Raw genomic sequence first — 24,384 nt, 5'->3', positions numbered from 1 at the left:
AAAGGAGATGGTGGTTTGACATCTCAGACTCAAGCCTGTCTTTGTTGCTGTTTCTCTCATGCCCAGGTCCTTTCTGCCTTGCTACAGATACCAACAACCAGTAGAGTACAATGTAATAATAAAAGTTTTTCTCCTGGGCAGTGTATGACATATTTTTGACTTCCATTTTTTGTGTCAGTTCAGGGGTTTAAGCTGCTCCACAAGAAGTTTATCCCTAAATGACAAGGATCTGAGGGCTCACCGGTCATTTGCCATCACTATCCAAAGAGATTAGACTTTTAGGACTGCTTTATTCTGAAATATGATGGAAATGTGTTGGACTAATTTGGCTTTAGCAGGATTGGCTGAATATTAGTCCACTTATCCATTTTTTTTATCCCATGGCTGCGATGAACATACTGTGCTAGGACAGATCTGCTAGACGTCCGTGCAATACTGATTTTTCCTTTTTTATTTTCAGTTCTTCTCACATTCTTTTAATGATGACAGCACTGATGCTGACATTGTAAAGCAGTGCAGCATGTAGTACTGTGAATAGAGAGAGCATTGGGAGTTCTTACCATTGGCAGTGAGCATATCTGCACAGACAGCATGTGTATTCATTTAGTCTGACTTCAACATCAGGTGTCAGGAATGATTACACACTAAAATGCTGCTTTCTGCAAAAGCCGTTCTGATTCACTTGAAGAAAAAGTGCTCCATTGCTTCACGGCCAAAGATGAAGGGTAAGATGATGCCCTGCAACATCATCATTATATTGATGTTGCTTCAGAAAATAAACAAACTGTTATTAGTATTTGATTTTTTTAATGCCTTTCAGCGCTTCAGCATTGTCCTTCTTTTTTTTTTTTTTTTTTTTTTCGCTCATCCATTTTACTGACCTTCCTTTTAGATATACCAGGTTAAAGTGACAGCTGGTGTGATGTAATAACACCCCCACCACTGGACAAGTTATAAAGAGCAATATCTAGTTCCATGGATTGACATAAGCTTAGGCAGATTAATGCCCCGGGACACTGAAATGTTTGTAGTATAAAAGCTCTGTTTATAAAACAATGTGTCATTGGCATATATGAAAAAGTTTGAGTTGCCAGATGGCCGTCTCTCCATGAGTTCCTTCACATAAAAGGTATGGCTAGTCGACAGTTGTCCTCCTGTGGTCTAATGGGATTTTAGACTGTTTAGACAAATTATATGTGAGGAAACTGGGATTATTCTACATGCTGTTTAATCTCCGTTTTCACCTCAAAAATGAGTCTGCCCCAAGTAATCATGGAAAAGTTAAGTGTGTGACTGTTACAATCAATGAACACTAGAGAGCAGGCGGCCTATCAGCTCCAAGAGCTAGAGATGCCCTGTGGACCTTTCACTGACATGAAATGTGCTCAGTCGACTTGACTGTCTTCAGCCCAGCTGCCGTGTCACTTTTCAGTGAGCATTTCCATCCTGCTGGAGAACACCGCGCAGAATCGCTCTACTGCCGCCAGACACAGATTCTGTACCTTCTCGAACAAAAGACAGCTTTATCCCTTCAGCCTTGGTTGCCACTCAGGGGAGACTTGGGCACCAGAAAGACTGTATTCTTGATCATCAAGCTATTTGCACGGAAAACAAAAGTGATGCAAACAGAGAGATAGGCTCTGTTGTTGCTTTGAAGCTTAGTGTTAGCAGATAGAAAGGTGAATTGTTTTCAGAATCTGATACTGAAAGACATCTGAGGGCACAGCAAAGGCCCTTATGCTTAGTGAACTGGGGTCACCGCTTTAAAAGTAAGATTCAGAACTAACATCAAATTCCCACTACAAGTCCCAGAATGCCACTCTCCTTCCAGCAGAGAAAAGGTGAGACTTCTCTCTTCTTCTCAATGTAAAATCGATGTGATGCAGACGACTGTTGAAGAACAGAAATAATGTTAGTGATTGTCTGTCGGTTTTCTAAAGAAAAAAATTGTTGTTTTTGTTGCTGTTGAATTTTACTTTTACGTGACCTGTGTGCTGATTGTAAAATGTGTACTTAGATGTGCAACACATGTGACTGAAGGGTTTTAAATGAAATAGCGGAAAACTAGAAGACTGAATTTCAATTAACAGTCCAGAGTTGAAAATGTCTTATAAGAAATATTTGCAAAATATATTTACCACAAGTAAAATTAATTTTAAATATCTTGATATAATATTTCAGTTAATTATTTTTAGTACATTTGACAGCATTTTAAAGTTGCAGTTTATCATTGTGGATTGTATTTTAAAATATGTGTATAGAAACATTTAAAAAATATTGCAGTTTATTCTGCAACATGAATCCAGTCAAGTGCGAGATTCACTTTACACAGTACTGTTCAAGTTAAGTGAGTAACACATTTTTTTCTTCAGGAAAAAAACAACAATAATGACAACATAAAACAAAAAAACAGACAAATAATTCCCAGAATATTTAAATATCTTATTCAATGAGGTATCCGTCACATATATGCAATGTAATAAAAAAGTACATTTGCTTCTCAAAGGCAGTGGACTGAAAGAATAAAGTAGTATCACACTACATCTGTATATTTCAGTCCCATATTGGTGCTTGGGAGATAATCTTAAGAATTAGGAGTCTCCCTTTAAGTAAAAGTGTTTGAGTCATCAAACAGGAATGTAAAAAGGAAGTTTAAATAACTTAAAATTAAAAAAAGACATTTGATGAGGAAAAGAAATACACAATATTTTCTTCGGATGAAAATAACAATTTTAAATTTTTTCACTTCAGCGAAGAGAAACAACATTTTTGCAACACTTTTCCGCCATAGAAACATACAAGCTCTCTGAAGTAATTTTGTATACAAGAATACATCTTTACTTAAAGTGAAGATATCAGGTTCAACTGTTAAACTGACAATGGGGATATATTTACCTTTATCTTAACCTATGTTGTTGTATTGCACTTCCACTTTGCATTTCCTGGTCTGTGGTCATACTTTGAAGATACCAAATAATATCGTGACTTAATGCAGCCTCAGGGGGGCACAGGCCAGTGTCTCCCTGAGCTGGTCCCAAGCCCGGATAAATGTGGACGGTTGCGCCAGGAAGGGCATCAGGAGAAAAAAATTGTGCCAAAACCAAATATGTGAATCAAATTTAAGAATCTCATACCGGATGAGTCGAGGCCCGGGTTGACGGCGAACGCCATTGGTGCCGATAACCTGCAGGGTACCAGTGGAAATTGGGCCACTGTGGGTTTAAGAAGGTGAGGAGGAAGGTGGGTTTGGAAGCAAAGAGAGAAGTGGGAAGGCAAGAATCTGGGACTTTGAATACTGGGTCAATGAAAGGAAAAGTGGAGAGTTATTTGACATAATGCAGAGAAGGAAGCAGGTTACAAGTGGTACAATCATAAAATTGACAGGAAGAGAAAGAGTCGGTATTACCCTGAAGGAGGACTTTGTGTGGAATATTCTGGAGGTGAGAGGAATGTCACATAGACAGATGAGTCTGAAGTTGGAAATTGAAGGTGTGATGCTCAATGGTTTTAGTGGCTATGCCCAATAGGTAAGTTAGAGGAGAAGGACAAGTTCTGGAATGAGCTAGATGAAGTGATGCAGAATAGCCCCAGAGATGAGAGAGTGGTAATTGGTGCAGACTTCAATGGACATGTTAGTGTAGGCAATAGATGTAATGAAGAAGTGATGGGCAAGTTTGGCATCCAGGACAGGAACGCAGAAGGACAGATGATGGTAGACTTTGCAAAAAGGATGGAAAAAGCAGTAGTGAACATTTTTTCCAGAAAAGACAGGGAGACGTTGTAACTTATAAGAGAGAGGTAGGACCATGCAGGTAGACTACATCTTGTATAGACAAGGAATCTGAGGGAGATCAGTGACTGCAAAGTAGTGGTAGATGACAATGTAGCCAGACAGCATATGACAGTGGTTTGTAAGATGACTCTGGTGACAAGGAAGATCAAGAGGACAAAGGCAGAGCAGAGGACAACATGATAGAAGCTTAAAAGGGAGGAGTGGTTTTCAGGAAAGAGTTGTAAAAAAACTCTTTGGTTTGGTCAGGGAAAGCTCCCAGATGACTGGACTACTGCAGTTAATATGATCAGGGAGACAGGTAGGAGAGTGCTTGGTGTGTCATTTGGAAGGAAAGTAGATCAGGAGACTTGGTGGGGGAATGAGGTCTAGGCCTTTATAGAGAGAAAGCGGTGAGTGAAGATGTGGGATACTCAGGGGACTGAAGAGAGCATACAGGAGTACAGGGAGCTACAGTGTAAAGTGAACATAGAGGTAGCCGAGGTATGATGACTTGTATGTGTGATTGGACAGAAAGCAGGGAGAGAATAATTTATACAGGCTGGCGAAGCAAAGAGATAGAGATGGAAACGATGTACGGCGGTTCTGGGCGATTAAGGATAGAGAGGGAAATGTATAGACAGATGCCAGAAGAGTAATGGGAAGATGGAAAGAGTACTTTGAAGAGCTGATGAATGAGGAAAATGAAAGAAAGGCAAGGGTAGAAGAGGTCACTATTGTAGACAGCAAAGTAGCAGAGATTAGTAAAACTGAAGTGAGGAAAGCATTGAAGAGGAATAAAAGTGGAAAGGCATGTGGTCCTGATGATATACCTGGGGAGGTATGGAAGAGTCCAAGAAAGGCAGCAGTAGAGTTTCTGACTAGATTATTCAACACGAGTTTAGAGAGTGAGAAGATGCCTTGGTAATGGAGAAGAAGTGAGATGGTACCCATTTTTAAAAATAAGGGTGATGTGCAGAATTGCGGTACCTAAAGAGGGCTAAAGTTGATGAGCATACAATGAAGTTATGGGAAAGAGTAGTGAAACTAGATTGAGCAGTAGTCAGCATTTGTGAACAGCAGTATGGCTTAATGCCTAGAAAGGGTAGTTCAGATGCAGTGTTTGCTTTAAGAATGTTAATCGAGAAGTACCGAGAAGGTCAGATGGAGCTGCATTGCACTTTTGTAGACCTTGAAAAAGCATATGACAGGGTGACAAGGGAAGAACTCTGGGATTGTATGAGGAAGTCTGGAGTCGCAGAGAAGTATTTTAGACTGGTGCAGGACATGTATGCTAGCTGTGAGACAGTGGTGCAGTGTGCTGTAGGGGTAACAGAGATGTTCAAGGCGGAGGTGGGACTCCATCAGGGATCAGCTCTGAGCCCCTTTTTGTTAGGAATGGTGATGGACAGGCTGACAGATGAGGTTAGACAGAAATCTCCATGGACTAAGATGTTTGCAGGTGACATTGTAATCTGTAGTGAGAGCAGAGAATAGGTTGAGGAAAAACTATAGAAGTGGAGGTATGCTCTAGAAAGGAGAGGAATGAAGGTTAGTTGCAGTGAGACAGAATATGTGTGTGAATGAGAGGAACCCGGATTGAACAGTGAGACTACAGGGAGTGGAGATCAAGAAGGTGGAGGATTGCAGGTACTTGGGGTCAACAGTCAAGAGCAGCAGAGAGTATGGAAAAGAGGTGAAGAGACAGATTCAAGCTGGTTAGAATGAGTGGAGAAATGTGTCAGGGGTACTATGCGATAGAAGATAATCAGCCAGAATGAAGGGACAGGTGTACAAGACAGTGGTGAGACCAGTGATGCTGTATGGCTTAGAAACAGTGGCATTGACAAAAAGACAGGAGGCAGAGCTGGAGGTTGCAGAGATGAGGATGTTGAGGTTCTCTGTGGGAGTGACAAGGATGGATAGGATCAGGGATGAGTTCAGAGGGACAGCACATGTTACATGTTTTGGAGAGAAGGTCAGAGAAGCCAGACTGAGATGGTTGGGTCATGTACAGAGGAGGGATGGTGAACATATTGGTAGATGGATGCTGGAATTTGAGCTGCTGGGCAGGAGGTCTAGGGGAAGACCAAAGAGAAGATTTCTGGACGTAATGAGAGAAGATATGAAGTTAGTGTGAGAGAGGAGGATACAGATAATAGGGTTGGATGGAGAAGGTTGATTCACTGTGGCGACCCCTGAAGGGAAAAGCCGAAAGGTAAAGAAGAAGAATATAGTGATTTAACAATGATACATTAAGAAAATAAATTGTAATTAAAAAGAAACATTTTTAATTCAATTTCAGTCACATATAAGTAATAAATAGGGGGTTTCTAATGCGATCTGATGCTATATCAGAATGATAATAATAAAACTTTCCGAATTTTAGAGGGAGAAAATATTTTGAGCCCTTACTGGTTTTCGCATTTATTGAGAAAGGTTCAGGTTATTTCTTTCTTTACAAATTTCTTGATGTGCATGTGCTTTTTATATGAATATATTTGACTTGAGATTTCCAATAATATTAAAAAAGTGGAACTTAATTTTGAATATTTTTTTCTTTTTTGCCTTGCGTTGCTTTGGGAGATCGTGCTCATCCTCATTTATATATATATATATATATATATATATATATATATATATATATATGTGTGTGTGTGTGTGAGTGTGTGTGTGTATATATATATATATATAAAACTAAATCAATAAAACAAATACCAATCACAGATCTGACCCCTTCCATCTCATTTTAAAGTAAATTAAAGTAAATGTTATTATAACTTTTAAATATTTTGTCTTAAAGCGAACGGACATTTGAGAGATCTGAAATTTTAACAGCAATTCCTTGAAAATGTTGCCACTTTTATTTCTTTTTTAATTTTTGGGGTAATTTCTTGGTTACTTTCAGGTAGTCATTGTAAATGCTTATGTGATAATTTACAAATGTTTATGGAAGACTTTTTTGCCAATTGCTTTACATTGCCATACAATTTTTCATGCAATGGTATGAGACAAAAAAAAAAAAAAAAAAAAAACTCATTTTCTCAGTATACTTTGATAGTTAGACAATGTTACATTGCAACATGAAAATGCCACAATGGCTGTCATAATTAACAAAGTATTGCCTGAGACTGCTTTTCTGTGGAAGCAATGTCTATTCACTTCCAAAGACATAAAAGAGTAAAGGATTTAAAACTAATACTGATATGACTTTTTTTTGTTGCATTTTACTGTACAGAGGGGAGCTGTAAATACTGCACATGATGCAAAATCATACTTAAGTAGCTTTTGAGATAATAGTTAGTTTGCTTCAACACCAACTGGAAATTAAAGGCCCGTGGATATTTTGCAGAAATAGAAATGACTGCACTGATAAATTGCTCCCACTGAGTAAGTAATACTTACAGTTTAACAACAACTAATAGTTGATAGGAAAGCAGTTCATAAAAGGGGGTGATATAAACAGTTTTATTGAATCGTTTCTGAAAATGGGGCAGACAACAGACATCTTTTTTTCATTTGTTCATTTCAGTCTCTGTGATATGTTACTGACAGCTAGTATGTTTGTCAAATGTTAGAATGGAATATTGGTATATGTTAGAATATCCCGTTATGATTATAATACATTGTGTTTACATACATTCATTGTATTTACTTATTTTGATTGTAGTCCGTGTGTGACGTGAGAACGCTCACGTCAAGAGAGAGACTTGCGAAATCCCCTACGCCAAATTATACAGTGTCCAACCTTACACCATTATTCCACTATCAATTGCAAAGACTGTTAAAATGTAACTGCGAGACCCCATCATGTAATATAAAGGAATGCACTACCCTGCTTTTCCGATGACACCCCCTGTGGATAATCGACCAGAGCCAGGGGGTCAGGGGAAGTCATTATCAGGACTTCTTCCGAACCGCGACTTCGATCAAAGCACGGTTTTACACAACCCAGGTGCTCAAATTCCAAGAGAGCGTAAACCAGGGGTCGGGGAAGTCATTGTCAGGACTTCCTCCGACCCTTTTTGGCCAAAAGGTATAAAATGATGATCCTTTTGGATCCGGGGCCAGAACTTCTTCATCTACACATTCGACTGGATGCGTCTCAGCGGGTGTCTAGAGGAGCCGAACGATCCTCATGGGGTGACATTCATTCTGGCCCGGGATATCTGGAAAGTGAGTTTTCCTGACTTTGAATAAACCATTCTTGCTTGATTAGTTCCTGGCCGTTATGACATTTTTCCCTGACCAGGAGCCACAAAAACGGACATAATACTTACAGTTTAACAACAACTAATAGTTGATAGGAAAGCAGTTCATAAAAGGGGGTGATATAAACAGTTTTATTGAATCGTTTCTGAAAATGGGGCAGACAACAGACATTTTTTTTTTATTTGTTCATTTCAATCTCTGTGATATGTTACTGACAGCTAGTATGTTTGTAAAATGTTGGAATGGAATATCGGTATACATATAACAAGGCTTCGAAAAAAGGTGTCCCATCTTCATCATTTACTACTCACACACACTTTGAATTACTGCATTTGTTGCTCATTGTAAACAAGAGAAGAAATAAAGACCAAATACTAATATTGTGAAGATGTTCCAAGATGGTAGCTGAAGTTACATAATTGTACATAAATGTCTAGCCTCATGCTTTGTGGAACACACTGACCCATCATCCAGCAGATGGCATACTGTCAAAGGCTGAAAAAATTCCATCAAGTTGAAATTTGCAGGGAACATTCCTGGTTTCTCTCAGCTGGCCTTCAGAAAGCCCTGATTCTACATGCTTTGATTTTACTTAATTGGAATTCTAGTCCACTAACATGCATCTGCTCTGACTATAACCTTGCTGGTGAACTCAAGGGTATCCACATGGACACTGCAAATACAAAGTCCAAAACTAGCAAATAAGTCACGAGGCAAAATAAAGCTTTTATTTCCAGCGAATCTCATGATTGCAAGGAAAAATAGATAACATCTTGTTAGTTGATTTTACTTTTACTTAATGGTCATGTGGATGTGTCCGTGCGTTTGCTTGCATCTTTCTTTGTGTGCATGCATGTCTGAGTTAAACCATGCGGCAAGCCGACTTTTTAAATGTGAGACACAAAGCATCCTTGCAGAGACAATATTTTGTTGAAACGGGGTTTGCCTGCTTGTCTGTTAGTTAAACAGAAAGAGACATCTAAGAAAATGTATGTTACCAGCAGTATATTGTTACCTTAGAAGAAGTACCTTTATTGTCAGATTCAGTTATACGTCTCAACATCAACTAAATTTGACCAGAACCAATTTGACCATCTAACGCATCATGGATGAACCTCGAGCCACTCATGACCTTGTCACAAACATATAATATATAGAAGGCAGCTAAGGAGCAGCTAGGGGTTCAGTGTCTTGCTCAACAACACTTCAATTGGCTAGGAGGAGCACGGGAATCAAACCAGGACTGTTCTGTTCCTAGGACAACCACTCCGACCCCCTGAGCCTCACCGCACCCGTAACTGGGTCTGCATAAAAATCTTATAAAGTGGCAGAGAATTTTCCCCAGGATCAATTCATTACCCACTATGTTGTTCAACTGATATAAATGATGCTTTTCACATGCTTTGTTGATCTATTTAAATAGATGAATTAGCAAAACGCATAAATAAATACAATATTACGACTGCAACAATGAAGAGCAAAAATGTGTGTTTTGTTTTTGACATAATGGAACCGTTGCATGATTGAAACCTGCAGTTTTGTTTTAAAAAGGGCGGGAGGATGTAGCTTTATTGTTGACAAACAAATGAGGATCCTACTGAGATAAAAACAGTGAGTAAAAAAGTGAAACTTAACAATATAAAAAGAGACTTCTTTTTAGAGAAATTAACTAAAAAGACCTCAGTAGCTAACAGCATTATCTGTTTGGTGTTACAGCTTGGTTGCATCATGCCTCTCAGAACAAAACTCCACACTCACATCTTTGCTGACAATGAACACTGAAGTTGGCAGAATTTTGCTGTGAAAAGAGACAAAAGTGTGCAGTTTATAAAAAAAAAAGTGAGGCAACCTCCGGGCCTCGGGCTTTTGTCAGTGGGCATTTCTATTCAATAACCTATCATGCACAGAGTGTGGATAATAATGCTGCTTACAGCTGTTTCTCACCGTGTCAGGAGTGTTCTTTTTAGCGTATGGCATCTGCTACTGACCACTTCTGTTATTAAACATCGGGGCCACTCGGCCCGGGAGATGTCACAGCCTATTATTTAGTGACAACATTGATAGGAGTCAATACCAAGGGTTAAAATTTAGGGTGAATATTTACAATAAAAAGGTTATTGACCATTTGGTCTGCATGCTGTTTCTGTCATCTGTAAGTGGGTCATTTATTTTTTGCCAGCAAATGGTGGAGTAAAAGTTTGCCAAGGATTTACAGTAATTATCTCATCCTTGTATAGCAGGGCACAGCATGAGGCCTTGGCAAATTACACATCACTCTCTTAACTCCTCGATGGTTTATGGATGTGCATTATGCATAGCCATGCTGCAGTGCCTTAAACATCCCCCAAGTGGAAAGGACTAAAGTTGACGCTGCTCTTTGGTGCTCATCATACTCTTTATTTGGCAGTGCAGAATCAGAGATTGCTTTCAAACTGTGTCTTAATTAATGTGGAGACTCGACACTCCACCAATAAGTTGTTTACACCTGGAATGTGTTTAGTGGGAAGCTGGAGCCAGATGGGCAGACGCTTTGGCAAATTCACAGAGAAATGTCAGTGACAATGCAGTAGAGTGTTTCATCAGACAAAAGGTTAAAATATCATCAAGCAAAAGAGATGAATGCATATTAAGAAAAAAAATGTTTATTGGGGTGTTGAGAGCTGCTCAGTACTATAGAATGAAATTAAAATAACATTATGTTATGAGCGTGTTGTGTGAAATAATCTTCAGCTGAATTAGAATGAATGGAAACTTTGTCTGAAAGTCAAGCATTGTCAGTTTTCAGAGAGGTCTTCAAAAAATTTTAATCATTTTCAAAATTTCAACCAGAAACTTTAACATCGTGGAAAAGAGTGGCGGAGGAATTGACTGGGGTTTTTAAAGTTACTCTTTGTTGCTTTTTTTTTTTTTTACAACATTAATGGCAAATCTATACGACAAAGCTGTGAGTTTAAATAACATTTTCTGACAAATGAAAAGTAATGCGAGAGGAGGCAGAGACATTCTTTTCTGATTTACATAAAATCCTAGATATTCAAATGATTAATCTATATTTGAGTATTATTTGAGAACGATATTATGCACGTACTCTTTTCTCATGATAAATGTTATAGATGAACATTATGTTTTGAAGTCAGATGATAATGTTTTTGGTCATCTTTCTTAGCCCAACAGATTCTGCTTCAGTTCCAAGGAGTGCATGGGATGAGGAAAGATGGCCAAAGTGTGATTTGGAATCACGATCATCAAAGTTTCCAAGGTGAGTCACTAATATACTTGCCAATAGGCCATGAAAATAATGCATCTTTTAAGATGCTGTCATACACAAAAAATCATCTGTGAGGATTTCTACAAAACAGTAGTAAAACAAATATAAACCTGTTAGTCTCATGCCCACATTAAAACATTTCAGTTTGTCATGAAAAAGTCATGTTTGTACACACAAAATAAATAATCTGAGAAGTAGAAAAATACTTTAAAAAATAGAATTATAGAGGGTATATTATAAAAAAAACAAATGGAAAAAAAAATGTTTTGAGTTGCCAAACGTCCTTCATTATAAAATTATATTTATCCGGAAATGATTCAAGTCGCGTACCGATGAGTGTTTTTTTTTTAATAGAAGTGTACACATCACCTGGGTTTGACTCCATTGCAAGCATTGTTCCATTTCGAGAAATCACACGGATCTAGTTAAAAACATTTCTTTCACAAAGAATATAAAAAAAATAAAAAAATAAAAAAATTAAAAAAAAACGCGAACATAAGTATTGTATTTGAGGGTGAGTATAGCGCCTATTGGGAGTTAAAATTAAAAAGCAAAATAAAATGAAAGCGGCATCGGACGAACTTAACTGATGACTTTTTGAAATGTTAGACAGAACTGTTTGCGACGATCTAATGTTATTCTATTTCGTAGTAAACAACGGCCACGTTATAGCTTTCCTGTCTCTAATAACGGGCAACTACGAGGCGAGCACATCATGAGTCAAACGTAATGAGCGTGTAAATACTGACCAGCTCGATCGTGCAATAAGACTGAATGGCAGACAAAACCCGCACAGGATACCCGTCCTTATGAATCTGAATAATAAATAAATCGGATCGCTCCTGTTTTGCACCGTGGCGATTCTCCTTCTGCGAAATCGGAACAACCTGCAAGGTGCTAAATGAGGGTAAAACAATCACTTGGTCCGAATCAGATCGGTGTGCGGTAAATATAAGGTTTGAGTAGTACACGATACCGAGCATCTATCCGAAACATGGGAGTAAGAATTAGTTCTCAGAATATCGGGGGCTGGGTTTAAGAAACTGCTGACGTAGTTGGGTCGAAGTCCTGTGAATCCGGACTCAACCAAAAGCAGGGGTGTCCGGATTGCTGCGAAGAATCTCTTTTGCGTTATTTTAACTCAAAATAGACATTTGACACCAGATTAACTATTCTGTCGGAGGGATAGGATCGTCAAAATTCATCTTGTGCAGTTAGTATCGGGATTATTCACTTTTCTGACAAGTTGTTTACATCACGGATGTCTCCGACACCTCTCCCCTGTCAAGAAACAATGGAACGGTCTCAGGCTCAAATTCCGAGAATTGAGCTCCACTGATTCTTAGAACTGGGGTTCTTAGAAGTGGTGATGCAAGAAGTTTCTAGGAAAGCGCTACCAGGTGATTTTTTTTTTTTTAATTTCTTCTTTCCTCACTTTTGGCGCGAAATTGTTATCTGCTGTTCGCTGCTGATGTTGTTAGTGAATGTTGTGTTTGTGAACCCGGGCATGTTTGTGTTGAAGTGTGGTAGTCGGAGCGGCGGAGGCTCTCGACTCCGGACCGTTGACAGCTAACTTTGACAGGTCGCTCGCCGTGACGCTTCGCTAGCCGAGACCCACCGCGAAGCTCCGCGTGTACAAACGCAGTAACGTCCGCGTTATACACATGTACGCCGGGGAGATAGAAGCCTTCGGAGTCGCGGTGGACGTTAAGGGAGGGGGTATAGCTTTCTAAAAGCACTAGCTGTTTTAAAAAAAAATGATATAAACGCTGCGTTCACCGGTGTCGAGAAATACGCGACGGCGCTCCCGGGACAACTTTGGTGCCCGGCTTCTCATGCCGGGTGTCTGTATGAATGTGTAAAATAACTTCTCGTTCTAGACAGCGGTTTGTTCCGATGGGAGCGCGGAACAAACCTCAAGCGAGCGGAAACGCAAGCGTTGATGTGTTTCCGCGTTAGAAGCGTCGCACCAAATAGTCTGGTTTGTTTCCACTGTTGCGGGTGGGTGGATGGGGAGGCAGAAAAAGAGTTTGCCGTGCAACTTAAGGTGGTTTAGTTTTGCTGAGATGCGCAAAGCTTTTCCGCAAAGGGTCGGCTCGTTTCTGACAAGTCCCGAGCATCTGACAAGAACCGTTAGAAAACACGTGGCCTAAAAACAAACAAAACAAAACAAAAACAAAAAAAAGCCCAAACAATTTTTTTTAAAAGAGGAAATCCGCAACGATTTCTCTCCCTGACAATGTAGTAGCATGTTTAATTCACGTTGAATCAATGTTTTGGAAACTATAATTCGTTGATCGCAATACCAAAGTGAATTATTTCCTAAAACAAATGCAGGAGTACATTTTTTGTGGTTCATTTATTTTCAGACTTACCACGTTCTCACGTGAATTACAACAAAACAACATCCGTGCGTGTCAACAAAAGTAATAATAACCTTAATCCAAAGACATACTTGTCATTCACAAGTTATTCACTCTCAGAAAAGTGAATGGACTTAATGCGTTTAATTATCCATTGACTATAAAAGTGTTCACAAAACGCCGCCGCGTTTATAAAACACAATTTATTCGTGCGTGAAATATGTTGAAGTATGAGTCGAGTTCAAGTCACATTGCAGTTGAAACCTTTGACGGGCGAAGTTTCCGCTTAGATTGTGTTTTGATATTTTCGGCAATATTCATGCTGATATTATATTCCAGTTCATGCTGAAATTAAAAAAAAAAAAGAATTAAATGAAATCACGGTATGCTCGGATTTCAAGTAGATCCTGCGTCACACCAGGGCGGATCGAGATCATTCTGAAGTCTTATAAATTAACTTTAATCATAAATAGAACTTTGAACGCATTTCCGTTGATGTCACTGTTTATAAATGTATGGAGTTAGTCAATAACAACTTTATCATGTCTGCCTTAGTTCTGCCTCGTTTTAGCGTTCAGCTAAATCAATGAGCTATAATTGTCATATTGTGCTGCTAGTGGAAATAAAAGAAGAGAAAAGGGATTCCAAAGGTGAAAATTCTAATATCTGGCACATTTTTTATTGATATATAAATGTCTCCACCCTCTGGCAGAACACCATAATGTCTTTCTTGGTCTACTGTGGTAATACTAAATCACGCAGAATTTAATCCCAGTCAATTTTATTTTTTGTTCTTTACAACACAAGTGTCATGTGGCATATCAGTAAGTGAACGGCATTTGGATTTGTTTGTAATCTATTTCTCTTTGCAGAACTTGACAAAATGGCTTGCACAGCAGACAGCTGCATACAATTTACACGCCACGCCAGTGATGTTTTGCTCAACTTGAATCGGCTGCGCAACAGAGACATTCTCACTGATGTCACAATCTTGGTGAACAGACAGCAGTTTCGCGCTCACAAGACTGTTCTCATGGCGTGCAGGTGTTTGTCAGCTTAGCTAAGAATCCAATGTCTGATTGTGCTGGGAGATTAAGTGTCTGATATTTGTATGTTGTTCTCTTTTCATGACCACAGTGGGCTGTTTTACACCATCTTTACTGACTCCCACAAGTGTAGCCTTAATGCGATCAGTCTGGACCCAAAGGTGGATCCAGAGGGCTTCGCTATTCTGCTAGACTTCATGTACACTTCCCGCCTCACCCTAAAGGAGAACTTGATTATGGCGATCATGAACACAGCCATCTACTTGCAGATGGACCACGTTGTGGACACCTGCCACAGGTTCATCAAATCAAGGTAAGTACAATACACTTTCATTCCAAGTCAGTTAGTCTCATCATGAGTAGCCGCATGTTTATTTTTCTTTGTCTCTTCCTTAACAGTGATCCGACCGCCAAACTGCCCAGAGATGAATTTTTGGTCAGTCCCTTAGTTTTGCCTCAGGATGTTCATGCATACCGACCCCATGATGTTGTTGACAGTTTGCATAGCCGCATAGCTCCATTCAGGGATGGAAGGCCTTACGGCTCTAATATGTTCAACGGAGTCAGCACTCCCAGTAACTACCATCTCTATGGGCAATTCCCTATGCCTGGATTCCCTTTCCCTCTCTGCAAGCTGACGGACACCAAAAACACATTTACAGACTTCTCAAGAAGTAGTATCCACCACAAGCATTGTTCTCCACATGACAGCGCCAACTCCAGCAGAACAGAATATAGCCGTGCCGTTGGCACCAGTTTCTCCAGCATTATTAACTCCGCAACCTATGCTTCCAGGGAAGTAGGGAGAGATGATGAGATGAAAAAGGAGAGCCACGAGGGTGTCAGCCAGTCTATCGGTCCCACTGCAAGGAAGTGGGTGTTTCCTCTGTTAGCCGTTGAACACCACAAAGACTCGAGCAAAGAGCACACCCCTCAGACAGAGGAAGATCTGATCCATCACCACTATCCATTGGGAATCTCCTCCGCTGGACGCAAGAGCCTAATAAGCAGCCCACAGAGTCCACTTAAATCAGACTGCCAGCCCAACTCCCCAACAGAATCCAGCAGTAGTAAGAACGCTGGCCTATCCCAATCAAATGGACCCCAAGCCCTTGCAGGAACACAGGACCCCAAGGCTCGCAACTGGAAAAAGTATAAGTTCATTGTGCTGAATCAGAGCACGAAGGAAGACGAAATGGGGCTAAGGGACCCGGGCCTGTGCTCCCCCCAGCGCCTTGGCCTGCAACCCTACCTTCACCCAAGCGACTCGGAGAATTTGGACCCACAAGCCACAAGCAAGAATAGCGATCACATCGAAGATCTACCCATGCCCCAGACCAGTCGTCTCAACAACATCATAAACAAGTGAGTTTTTTTGTATTTAATTACATCTTACAAATCAGCTTTAGAGGTGGATCCGTCTGTGTCGCTCTGCGTAGAATGCAAAGATAATAGCATATTAATGAATTAATGATTAATATTTTGATACCTTTTTGCTTGTTGTTGTATTCTGTGAACAATATTTGATAGTTCACCAATAATTAAAATTCTATGGATTGTGCCAGACTGTACTTGTGAAACCTGACTCAAGTGTTTGTTCACACTGGACTCTCTTGTTGTTTCAAGTGCACTTGAGGGTTCGCTGAGAAATGGTGACAGTCATTCCCCGCACTACCTGAACCGCCTCAGCTGCTCATCCTGTGGCTCGCAGTCCCCAAAGCATTCCGAAGTCTGCCCCAACACTTCCAGGTCCCGTCTAGAAGACGATATGGCCGAGCTGCATTCAGAGTACTCCGACTCTAGTTGTGGTGAGTTTTTTGTCTTGTCGTCTTTTGTTTTTTTGTTTTGTTTTTTTTTATTTCTTGCGGTTAGATTAGGCGTGTAGGTTAATAGCAGCAAATAAAAATCAAAAAGTAAATGGTTAACTTTTATCCTGATTTCTCTTGAACAGAAAATGGTACATTCTTCTGTAATGAATGTGACTCTAAGTTTGCTGAAGATGAAGCGCTGAAACGACATATGCTCCAAGTTCACAGCGACAAGCCATACAAGTGTGACCGCTGTCAGGCAGCCTTTCGCTACAAGGGTAACCTTGCCAGCCACAAGACTGTCCACACAGGTACAGGAAAAAAAGTCAAAACTTATCCCAAGATATGATTCCATCTGACCCTAAGCATCCCTTTTTACCCGTGTTCTTTGCGTTCTTATTTTCAGGAGAGAAGCCGTATCGTTGTACTATCTGTGGTGCTCAGTTCAACAGACCAGCTAACCTCAAGACTCACACTCGCATACACTCAGGAGAGAAGCCATACAAATGTGAGACGTGTGGGGCGCGTTTTGTACAGGTAACGTTCCCCGTGTAAAAATCGGAACCGTGTTCGATCTAAATCATTTTCTTCTGTGTACCGATAAATATTATGAGTATCGAGCTCTGAAGGAACATGTAATTATTGGTGAGTATTGCTATGTTCGGTTTTACCAAAGTGCCCATAATGGCGTTTTGGCTGTTGCATAATGGATATGAACTAAAAAACGCTTTATCCAAGTGCAGAGCTCTTTGAATTGATTTCCTACACATTCTTTTCACAGATGTTTGCATTCAATTTTGTGATTCAAGCTGATTTTGATAATGCTTCCTTGCCAGGTTGCTCATCTTCGTGCCCATGTGTTGATCCATACCGGTGAGAAGCCATATCCATGTGAGATCTGTGGAACACGCTTCCGGCACTTGCAGACACTGAAGAGCCATCTGCGTATACACACAGGAGAAAAGCCCTACCATGTAGGTTGACGCCACGCTACTATATTGAGATCCATAGTTATGAAGCAAATGCTATAAAATGTTTCACCAATTTCCTTTACAGTGTGAGAAATGCAACTTACATTTCCGCCACAAGAGTCAGCTACGACTGCATCTTCGACAGAAGCACGGGGCCATCACAAACACAAAGCTCCAATACCGTATATCGACAGCTGACATGGGGACTGACTTGACTAAGGCATGCTGAGTTGTCAGAAGGGGATTATTTTTGGCAGAGGCAATCTAGACCTTGGCATTTAAAAATCCCAACTTGTACAATCATCCGTAATTTTAATGCCACACTGTGTTTATTAGATAAATAAATTGGCTGTGTATGCCATTCTAAACGGGTTTCCACCTCATGAACATAGAGCGACAAATGGCCTCTTCGTCACTTTATGTTTCTATTTAGTTATGAATATATAATATGTATGTTGGGAGTCTTTCTAAGCTTTGACAGTACATACATAAATAAATCTTTATTTTGATGATGGATGGAATGTAAACAGTTGTGATTTTTGAAAATACAGAATTTTATATGAGAGAAATTACTTTTCTGAAAATATTGAACTTTGATGGGTGGTAAATATATTTTAACATAATGAGATTTGTGGCTGTACAGAATCATAAATACATTTTTATGTACATGTATGTACACATTGCACCATGTAAAGTTGGCCAGATTTACATGAAAGATTAAAAAAAAAAAAAAAATTGATTTTTGTCTACCACCTATCAGATGCCTGCTGCTGTCTGACGATATGCATGAGGTAGTTAACCTTGCCAGTTTTCAGCCTATATAAAATCGGCAACTGCATAAATATTGTGATATAGTGTGTAATTCTATCTGTGGGATTGGTCTCTGCTGGCAGAGATGATCTTCATTGTGTTGAAATGCATTTCAAGGTACTGCTTTGTTATGACCAAGAAAATATTTTGCTTCAGATGTACTTGCATAGATGTGACCTTTTGTTTTTGTTAAATTGTTTTCATAAGTGAAGGTTTACAGTTTTGATCATTGTTATAGATTCTACAATAATGTTGTGCACTTGTTGAGGTATTTTCTTTTTTTTTTTTTGGTTTGTAGATACACTGTGTATTCCGTGTGCCTTTCTCTATGGTGACTGAATTCCTCTCCATTCAGCCCAGTTCTAGTAAGGTACAACTCAAGGACACCAGGAGTCCAAGGTGTGTGTGTGTGTGTGTGTGTGTGTGCGTGCGTGTGTAAGTGTGTTTGAGTGTGACATGTGAAGATATTTTTACATGCTTGTCACCAACTAGACATGCAAATGCATCACTGTTAATGTTTGGGACTTGTTTTGGGATCGGGATTTTTTAGCTGCATTAAAATTATTGTACAATGTTATAAATGTATGAATGTAAAATAAAGGTATTTGATTTCAATGTATGAACTTTGGCAAGAGCTCCTTTTATTCATCATACAATCATACTGGTATTCATACTTTTTGCCATGCAAGTTTGTTGCCAATCCCTCAGAATCCTATGATAGCACAATACCCCCTTCAAAAAATGTCAACAATCAAACAAAAAAACCTGAACAATTGTGTCAGGCACAAATTATCTTAATTGATTGAAAGATTACTATGTACTATCCCTGTCAAAATGAATATACACTCGGTCTTTTGTGAAAATTAAAGGCCAGTGTAAAAAATCAAAAGGGTGATATACTCTTTATATACTACATCTATAAATTGTCTCTGAAAAAATTTAATAATTCTACATAGTGCAATGTATGATAAAACTGTAATGTATATAGATTTTCTCATTAAACACGATATCAACATAAATGCTTTAGAGGGATGCATAGTGGGGCAGTGGTTCCACCTCCCAGAACAAGGGTCTTTCTGTTGTGGAGTTTGTATGTTGTCCCCATGTCTGCCCTTGTTTCCTTTGGCGCTCAACAGTTTCCTCTCACAGTGTAAAAAATGCAGGGGGTTCATTGGAAACCCTAAATTGTCCAGGTGTGTGTATGAAAGAGTGAATTATTGAATGATTGACTGGTCCAGGGTGTACCCTGCCTCTCGCCCAATAACACTCGGGATAGGCTTCAGCACCCCCTTAACCCTGACTGCATGATAAGCTGTACAGATAACGAATGAATAAATGTTTAAGACCAATAGAGTGGAGGGGGGGACACGTATATCGGGAACATTTCATGCATCGTGCATCGTTTCCACAACTATTCAGCACTATCCTTCATACAATAATGGTGGGATGGAGGACAACCCAAACCAACATTATGCTGTTTCTTAACACATTTTGAACCTATGATTTGTTGACCAAAAATATCAGGACAGCTTTCGCTTCTAACCTGTGATGAAGCCAGATTGTATAGTATTGAATGTCACATTCCCCAGTACCTGTGCTTGACTTTTAGCCTTAAAAATCAAGTCATAAACAAATTACAGCAATTCTGATTAGGAGAGGAGCGCTGTACATGCTAGCATCTGGGTGGCCATTTATGCACAAACGTGTTTGTTGCTCACCTATCAAAACAACTGACAAGGACTGAACAGTTTAAGGTTTTGTTTCTGGAAGGGTTCCTGTTACTTGATAGTGACATTATCACTTACTTCTTTAATGAATGCATACAAAGTTATAGACCAAAGTAAGGAATGGACACAAGATCTAGATTTCAGGCCATTACCTTTTGGTGACCCTGTAATCTTCAAATGTAAGGTAGGACACTATGGGTTTATTTATAATTAAAAGTGCAATAGGACTTTTAAAAGACAAAGCAGAGCAACAAAATGCAGTTAGAATGCAGCCAAAAGAGCAAGTTGCCACACATGTAATTTAGTAAATGGTGGTGAAGAATACAACATTTGTAAACCTGATCTTGAGCCTGCCAAAAGGATAAATTATTTGTCTGGGCAAAGAAAGACGAGTGGGTTGCTGGGAATAAAAGCACTGTGGTTTTACTGAGTCATTCTACTACCTGGGCAATCCAAGTCCTTGGTTAAGAGTAATAAAACTGATGAATGGCAGAAGTGATCTAAACCCCAATAGTGTTTTGCTATTGTTTAACCATGACAAGCACCTCATTCAAAAGTATACGGTACATGGTACGGGAACAACTTCACAATCATATCATACCCAAGGAAATGCCTTGGGAGTCCCAAAAGAGCTAAACCATACTGCTGGGGACAGGGAAGTCTGGATTGACTAACTCTTGCAAACAGCCACAAATACATAGTTCCATCCTACGATATGTTCTGGGACAGTGAATGTTAAAAGAATGAATAGTTGTTAAAACCTACCTGGCATTCGGAGAGTGCATGTTAAACATTTTGGAGATCAAGTCAGAATGGCCAGCCTGAGATAGTTTGGACATGTAAAGAGGAGGGATAGTGAATATATTAGTAAAAACTACTGAGGTACAGACTGCAGGGTAAGAAGCTGAGAGGAAGACTAAAAGGAAGATTTATGAATTCGGTGAAAGGACATGAAGTGAGGTGTACGAGGGTGCAGGGGTTGTGGTTAGATGGTGGCAGATGAATTGACTCTCGACGGTAACAGTGGAAAGGGAAAGAAGCAAGAACAAACCCCAAGTGACAATATATTCTTGTAGTTGTGGAGTTGAACATCACATGCACATTACATCATATTTCTCAGAGATTTAGGAGATTAAAAATATTGCATTTGGAAACATTTAAAAAATAAGAAAAACACACTGTCAATTGAACTTCTTATAATAAATATAAGATGGAGGTAACTGCCTCTTTATTTCATACTGATGATCCATTTAAATACATTCTGAATAACCAATTGTGCTGAGTTAAAATATACTTTTATATATCTATATATACACCCACCCACAAGATATACTTATTCACGTATGCTCATATGGGTGAGTGAATGCTAAGTTAGCTCACACAAACCAGTGACTTTGTCTCTGACTTGCATAAAAAAAATCCCTTCATAACCTATGCTTTTGCATCTGCCACAAGTATCCTGATTTCTGCAACAAATAAGCCTGAGGCAAGAGGTTTTTATTTTTTTATTTTTTCCTTGACATTAATATGGACAAAAATAGAAAAAAATCATCCATGATTACAGCTCATGCCTCTGCATCAGTGACAACTTGACAGTTGAAAAACTGTATCGGTCTATAAAAAAAAAATCCTCACAAATGCCATCACAACATAATACATTTTTATTTCTAAGAGCTTGAAAAAATCCAAATGTTTTAGGTTCTTGGTATTATTTAAGATTATGGTATCATTACTTTATCTTGGCTTTGAGGACCCAAATTAATTTTTTTTAATGAATTTATTGTCTTTACAAAAACAATGACTTATCAATCTAGAAATTAAAGAATATTTTCAATATTCATTCTGTTGATAATTATTGATCACTGTCTGTGAGGGCTGTAGGGTTGAAGACCAATGAAGTTGATGAGAGCTGCACAAACGGACAATGCTCATCATCTCTTCAATGAAGACAAAACAAACTTGTTCTTAGCATAAAAAAACATAAAATGAACTGTTCCTACACCCCACCCTCCAAGGTGATTTACTGTTTCTGCTGCATGGCTTCTTTCCTTGCAGCATCTTGTAGTAGCTGAGTGTCTACTTCATCTGCAGGAAGCTGAACATAACGGACCACAGATCCACGGATGAAACAATTTTTCACAGACAGCTAAAAGAGAAGAAAAAACATAACAGAGGTTTGAAGCAAGATTTTGTGGTACATTATGGTCACTTTGTCTTATATTTCATCAGGGAAATTTGTTTTCATGGCATGATCACAGAAAAAATGCACTAAGTGCACATGGTACATTTGAGATTGCCAACAGGTTTCACTCTTTCTCATGGTGATCATCCTTTGGGTAAACATGACTGTGATTTTTGAATGCAGAAACCAGCATCTCAATTTATTTCTGATTAAATGATCTGATTTTTCCTAGTTTCTGAAACTTTGGGTTGGGGTCTGTTGTGCTGGCATGCTGATAGGCTCTGTCTGACCATGTATGCTTCTTTTCTGTGTTTCACAAACATCTTAAAATGAATGAAGCAGCAGCTTTATTCACTTTATCAATAAATAGAAACTGGATAAAATATTTTGCTTTTTGGATGAAAACATACAGAAGACAGGTTAATCCCCTTTGTTCAGTTCATAGCAGGACCTGTTCAAAATACTATTACCCTTAAAGTAAGATTCATATTTAAAACCCCTATAATTCAAATAATGATAGCCGTCAGATTTTTCCAAATTCAAGTTTTTTTCCCTGTTTAGATGCTGTAATTCTTAAAAACATTTTGACTTTTGCAACTCAGATTCAGTTTTTCTGTGACTGAAACCTTAGAAAAAAATAAAATAAAAAACACTTATGAATACATAAAAGTCAGACTTAACTTACCATATGTGGGTATTTTTCTGGATCTGTGACACTAATGTCTGTCAGCTTGATATTCAGATACTGCAACAGAGAGAAGAATCGGGTCAAAGCTGACACTATCAGCTAAGTGTAAGTACAATTGATGCAAAAATGCAAAAACTTGCACACCTGATCGACAGAATGTAGTGTTCCACAGATGCTGAAAAAGAAAGAGAAAGATTTTACAAAAATTAAGAGAATGATTTTACACGCACACACATATTTGAGACTTATTTCTGCAATTTCAATGATACCAATGAAATCAAATACAATAAAATGATTTAGTTCTACGAGCCTCATGCAGCATGTAATGAAAAGGTGGATAAGCAGTTTCGCTCTGATTACAACACACAACTTAAACTTTGAGTATCTATTTTTTTATATCTACTTTGCAAACTGGCTCCTAGCTAATAACGGGAGCATGCTTCTCCTGAGTGGGTAGCTACACACACCCCGTGACTTTTTACACATTTGGAAAGAAGAAACCACACAAAGGGTGACACTACAATAAAACCGAACTAACCTTAAGTCGTTTTTGAGCTCCACCACAACATCCTTCCCCACTAACGACTTGAAAAATGAGTAGAAAAGCTGAAAAACAATCAGAATCACACTGTTAGCTTAGCTTCGGGCCTGACATTATGTTTGCAAATACTGCTAACAGCCCATTGACAAACACCGTGTATCAACTGAAGTTCAGAAGATCTCTATAACTAGTTAGTTATTAATTTAACTAAAAACACATTTATTCCGCGAGGTCGACATATTACCATTGTTGCAATTGCAGCATGAAAACACTGCTTCTGGTTTCTTGTGGAAGTTGGTCCAGTGCTAATGCTGGTTCACATATGTCATAACTCCGCGACGGACCAGGCTGCATTTCGCTATAACTCCACAGAGCGGAGCCAGAGATAATCTTTTTCGTGTGGAAGTGTAACTTAACAAAAGCGACCAAAAACACAAAATAAGACAAAACAAAACAACCAAATCTCCTCTTTGATATACTTGATTTTCTTTTTCAATCAGTCATTGGGTCAACTAATTATGGAACTCTAACTGCGCATTTGTTTAGTCACTGTATTTTCAGGTAAGTGTTGTAGTCTTAAAATTGGTATTTTGGTACATACAAATGTTTTAATCAACAGTGAATTAAATGTTAAAGAAGGATCTTTGCACAAGAGAATGACTGAATTTCACATGTAACAGTTGGTATGTTAGTTATTTAAAAATCATAAAAAGTTGGGCAGTTTTGATGGTAGAATTTATTTTAGCATTATTCATCATCATGGCTAATATAATGATTTCAGTGCCAGTAAATTCAGTAAAATACTATGCTATTTTAAATATCACAGTAGATATTACAGATGATACAAATCTACTTCGTGATGCAAGCTTGTTAAAAATGTGTTGAAATTGCGTGTAATATTTATTTCATTAAAAATAGTCAGTATCTCTGTACACTTTAATCATCTGATTAGCCATTGATTCAGAATCCTGCAATAATTTTCCAATTGGTATGAGAAAT

General features: G+C 38.8%; 2 protein-coding genes across 6 annotated transcripts; one reads left to right on the top strand and one right to left on the bottom strand.

Moving 5' to 3' along the window:
- The first annotated feature begins 1,425 nt into the window (after positions 1-1,425).
- On the top strand, positions 1,426-18,863 carry bcl6aa (BCL6A transcription repressor a). Of its 5 annotated transcripts, none has more exons than XM_086162380.1 (10): positions 1,426-1,841; positions 11,148-11,240; positions 14,485-14,656; positions 14,750-14,971; positions 15,058-16,023; positions 16,285-16,466; positions 16,688-16,777; positions 16,873-17,003; positions 17,303-17,440; positions 17,523-18,863. In XM_086162380.1, exons 1-10 carry the CDS (start codon positions 1,814-1,816, stop codon positions 17,664-17,666), a joined length of 2,166 nt encoding a protein of 721 aa, XP_086018506.1. In that variant the 5' UTR covers positions 1,426-1,813; the 3' UTR covers positions 17,667-18,863. The 5 variants fall into 5 exon arrangements, with proteins under 5 accessions (XP_086018506.1, XP_086018504.1, XP_086018508.1 ...); XM_086162378.1 differs by having other exon boundaries at positions 16,610-16,777; XM_086162382.1 differs by lacking the exons at positions 1,426-1,841; positions 11,148-11,240 and adding an exon at positions 12,600-12,649.
- A 2,298-nt stretch (positions 18,864-21,161) lies between these two features.
- On the bottom strand, positions 21,162-23,737 carry lsm2 (LSM2 homolog, U6 small nuclear RNA and mRNA degradation associated). The gene is made up of 5 exons (XM_086161833.1): positions 23,630-23,737; positions 23,383-23,450; positions 22,989-23,019; positions 22,842-22,901; positions 21,162-22,120 (listed from the first exon to the last, which is right to left on the bottom strand). Exons 1-5 carry the CDS (start codon positions 23,630-23,632, stop codon positions 21,995-21,997), a joined length of 288 nt encoding a protein of 95 aa, XP_086017959.1. The 5' UTR covers positions 23,633-23,737; the 3' UTR covers positions 21,162-21,994.
- Between the last annotated feature and the right edge of the window lie 647 nt (positions 23,738-24,384).

The sequence above is a fragment of the Fistularia commersonii genome, chromosome 16 (assembly GCF_037954325.1).
Source record: "Fistularia commersonii isolate RoL2024-O1a breed Wild chromosome 16, RoL_Fcom_v1.0, whole genome shotgun sequence".
NCBI lineage: Eukaryota > Metazoa > Chordata > Actinopteri > Syngnathiformes > Fistulariidae > Fistularia > Fistularia commersonii.
Note: the sequence above shows the minus strand (reverse complement) of the source record. Positions and strands in the feature narration are given on the sequence as shown.

Bases quoted from the DNA above. Each gene is read 5' to 3' on its own strand.
- bcl6aa (XM_086162378.1), top strand. From the start codon at position 1,814: ATGCCACTCTCCTTCCAGCAGAGAAAAG. The intron at 1,842-11,147 runs GTGAGACTTCTC...CATCTTTCTTAG, and splicing joins CTCCTTCCAGCAGAGAAAAG to CCCAACAGATTCTGCTTCAG. The intron at 11,241-14,484 runs GTGAGTCACTAA...TTCTCTTTGCAG, and splicing joins CGATCATCAAAGTTTCCAAG to AACTTGACAAAATGGCTTGC.
- lsm2 (XM_086161833.1), bottom strand. The intron at 23,020-23,382 runs GTTAGTTCGGTT...TTTCTTTTTCAG, and splicing joins GAGCTCAAAAACGACTTAAG to CATCTGTGGAACACTACATT. The intron at 22,902-22,988 runs GTGTGCAAGTTT...TCTCTGTTGCAG, and splicing joins CACTACATTCTGTCGATCAG to TATCTGAATATCAAGCTGAC.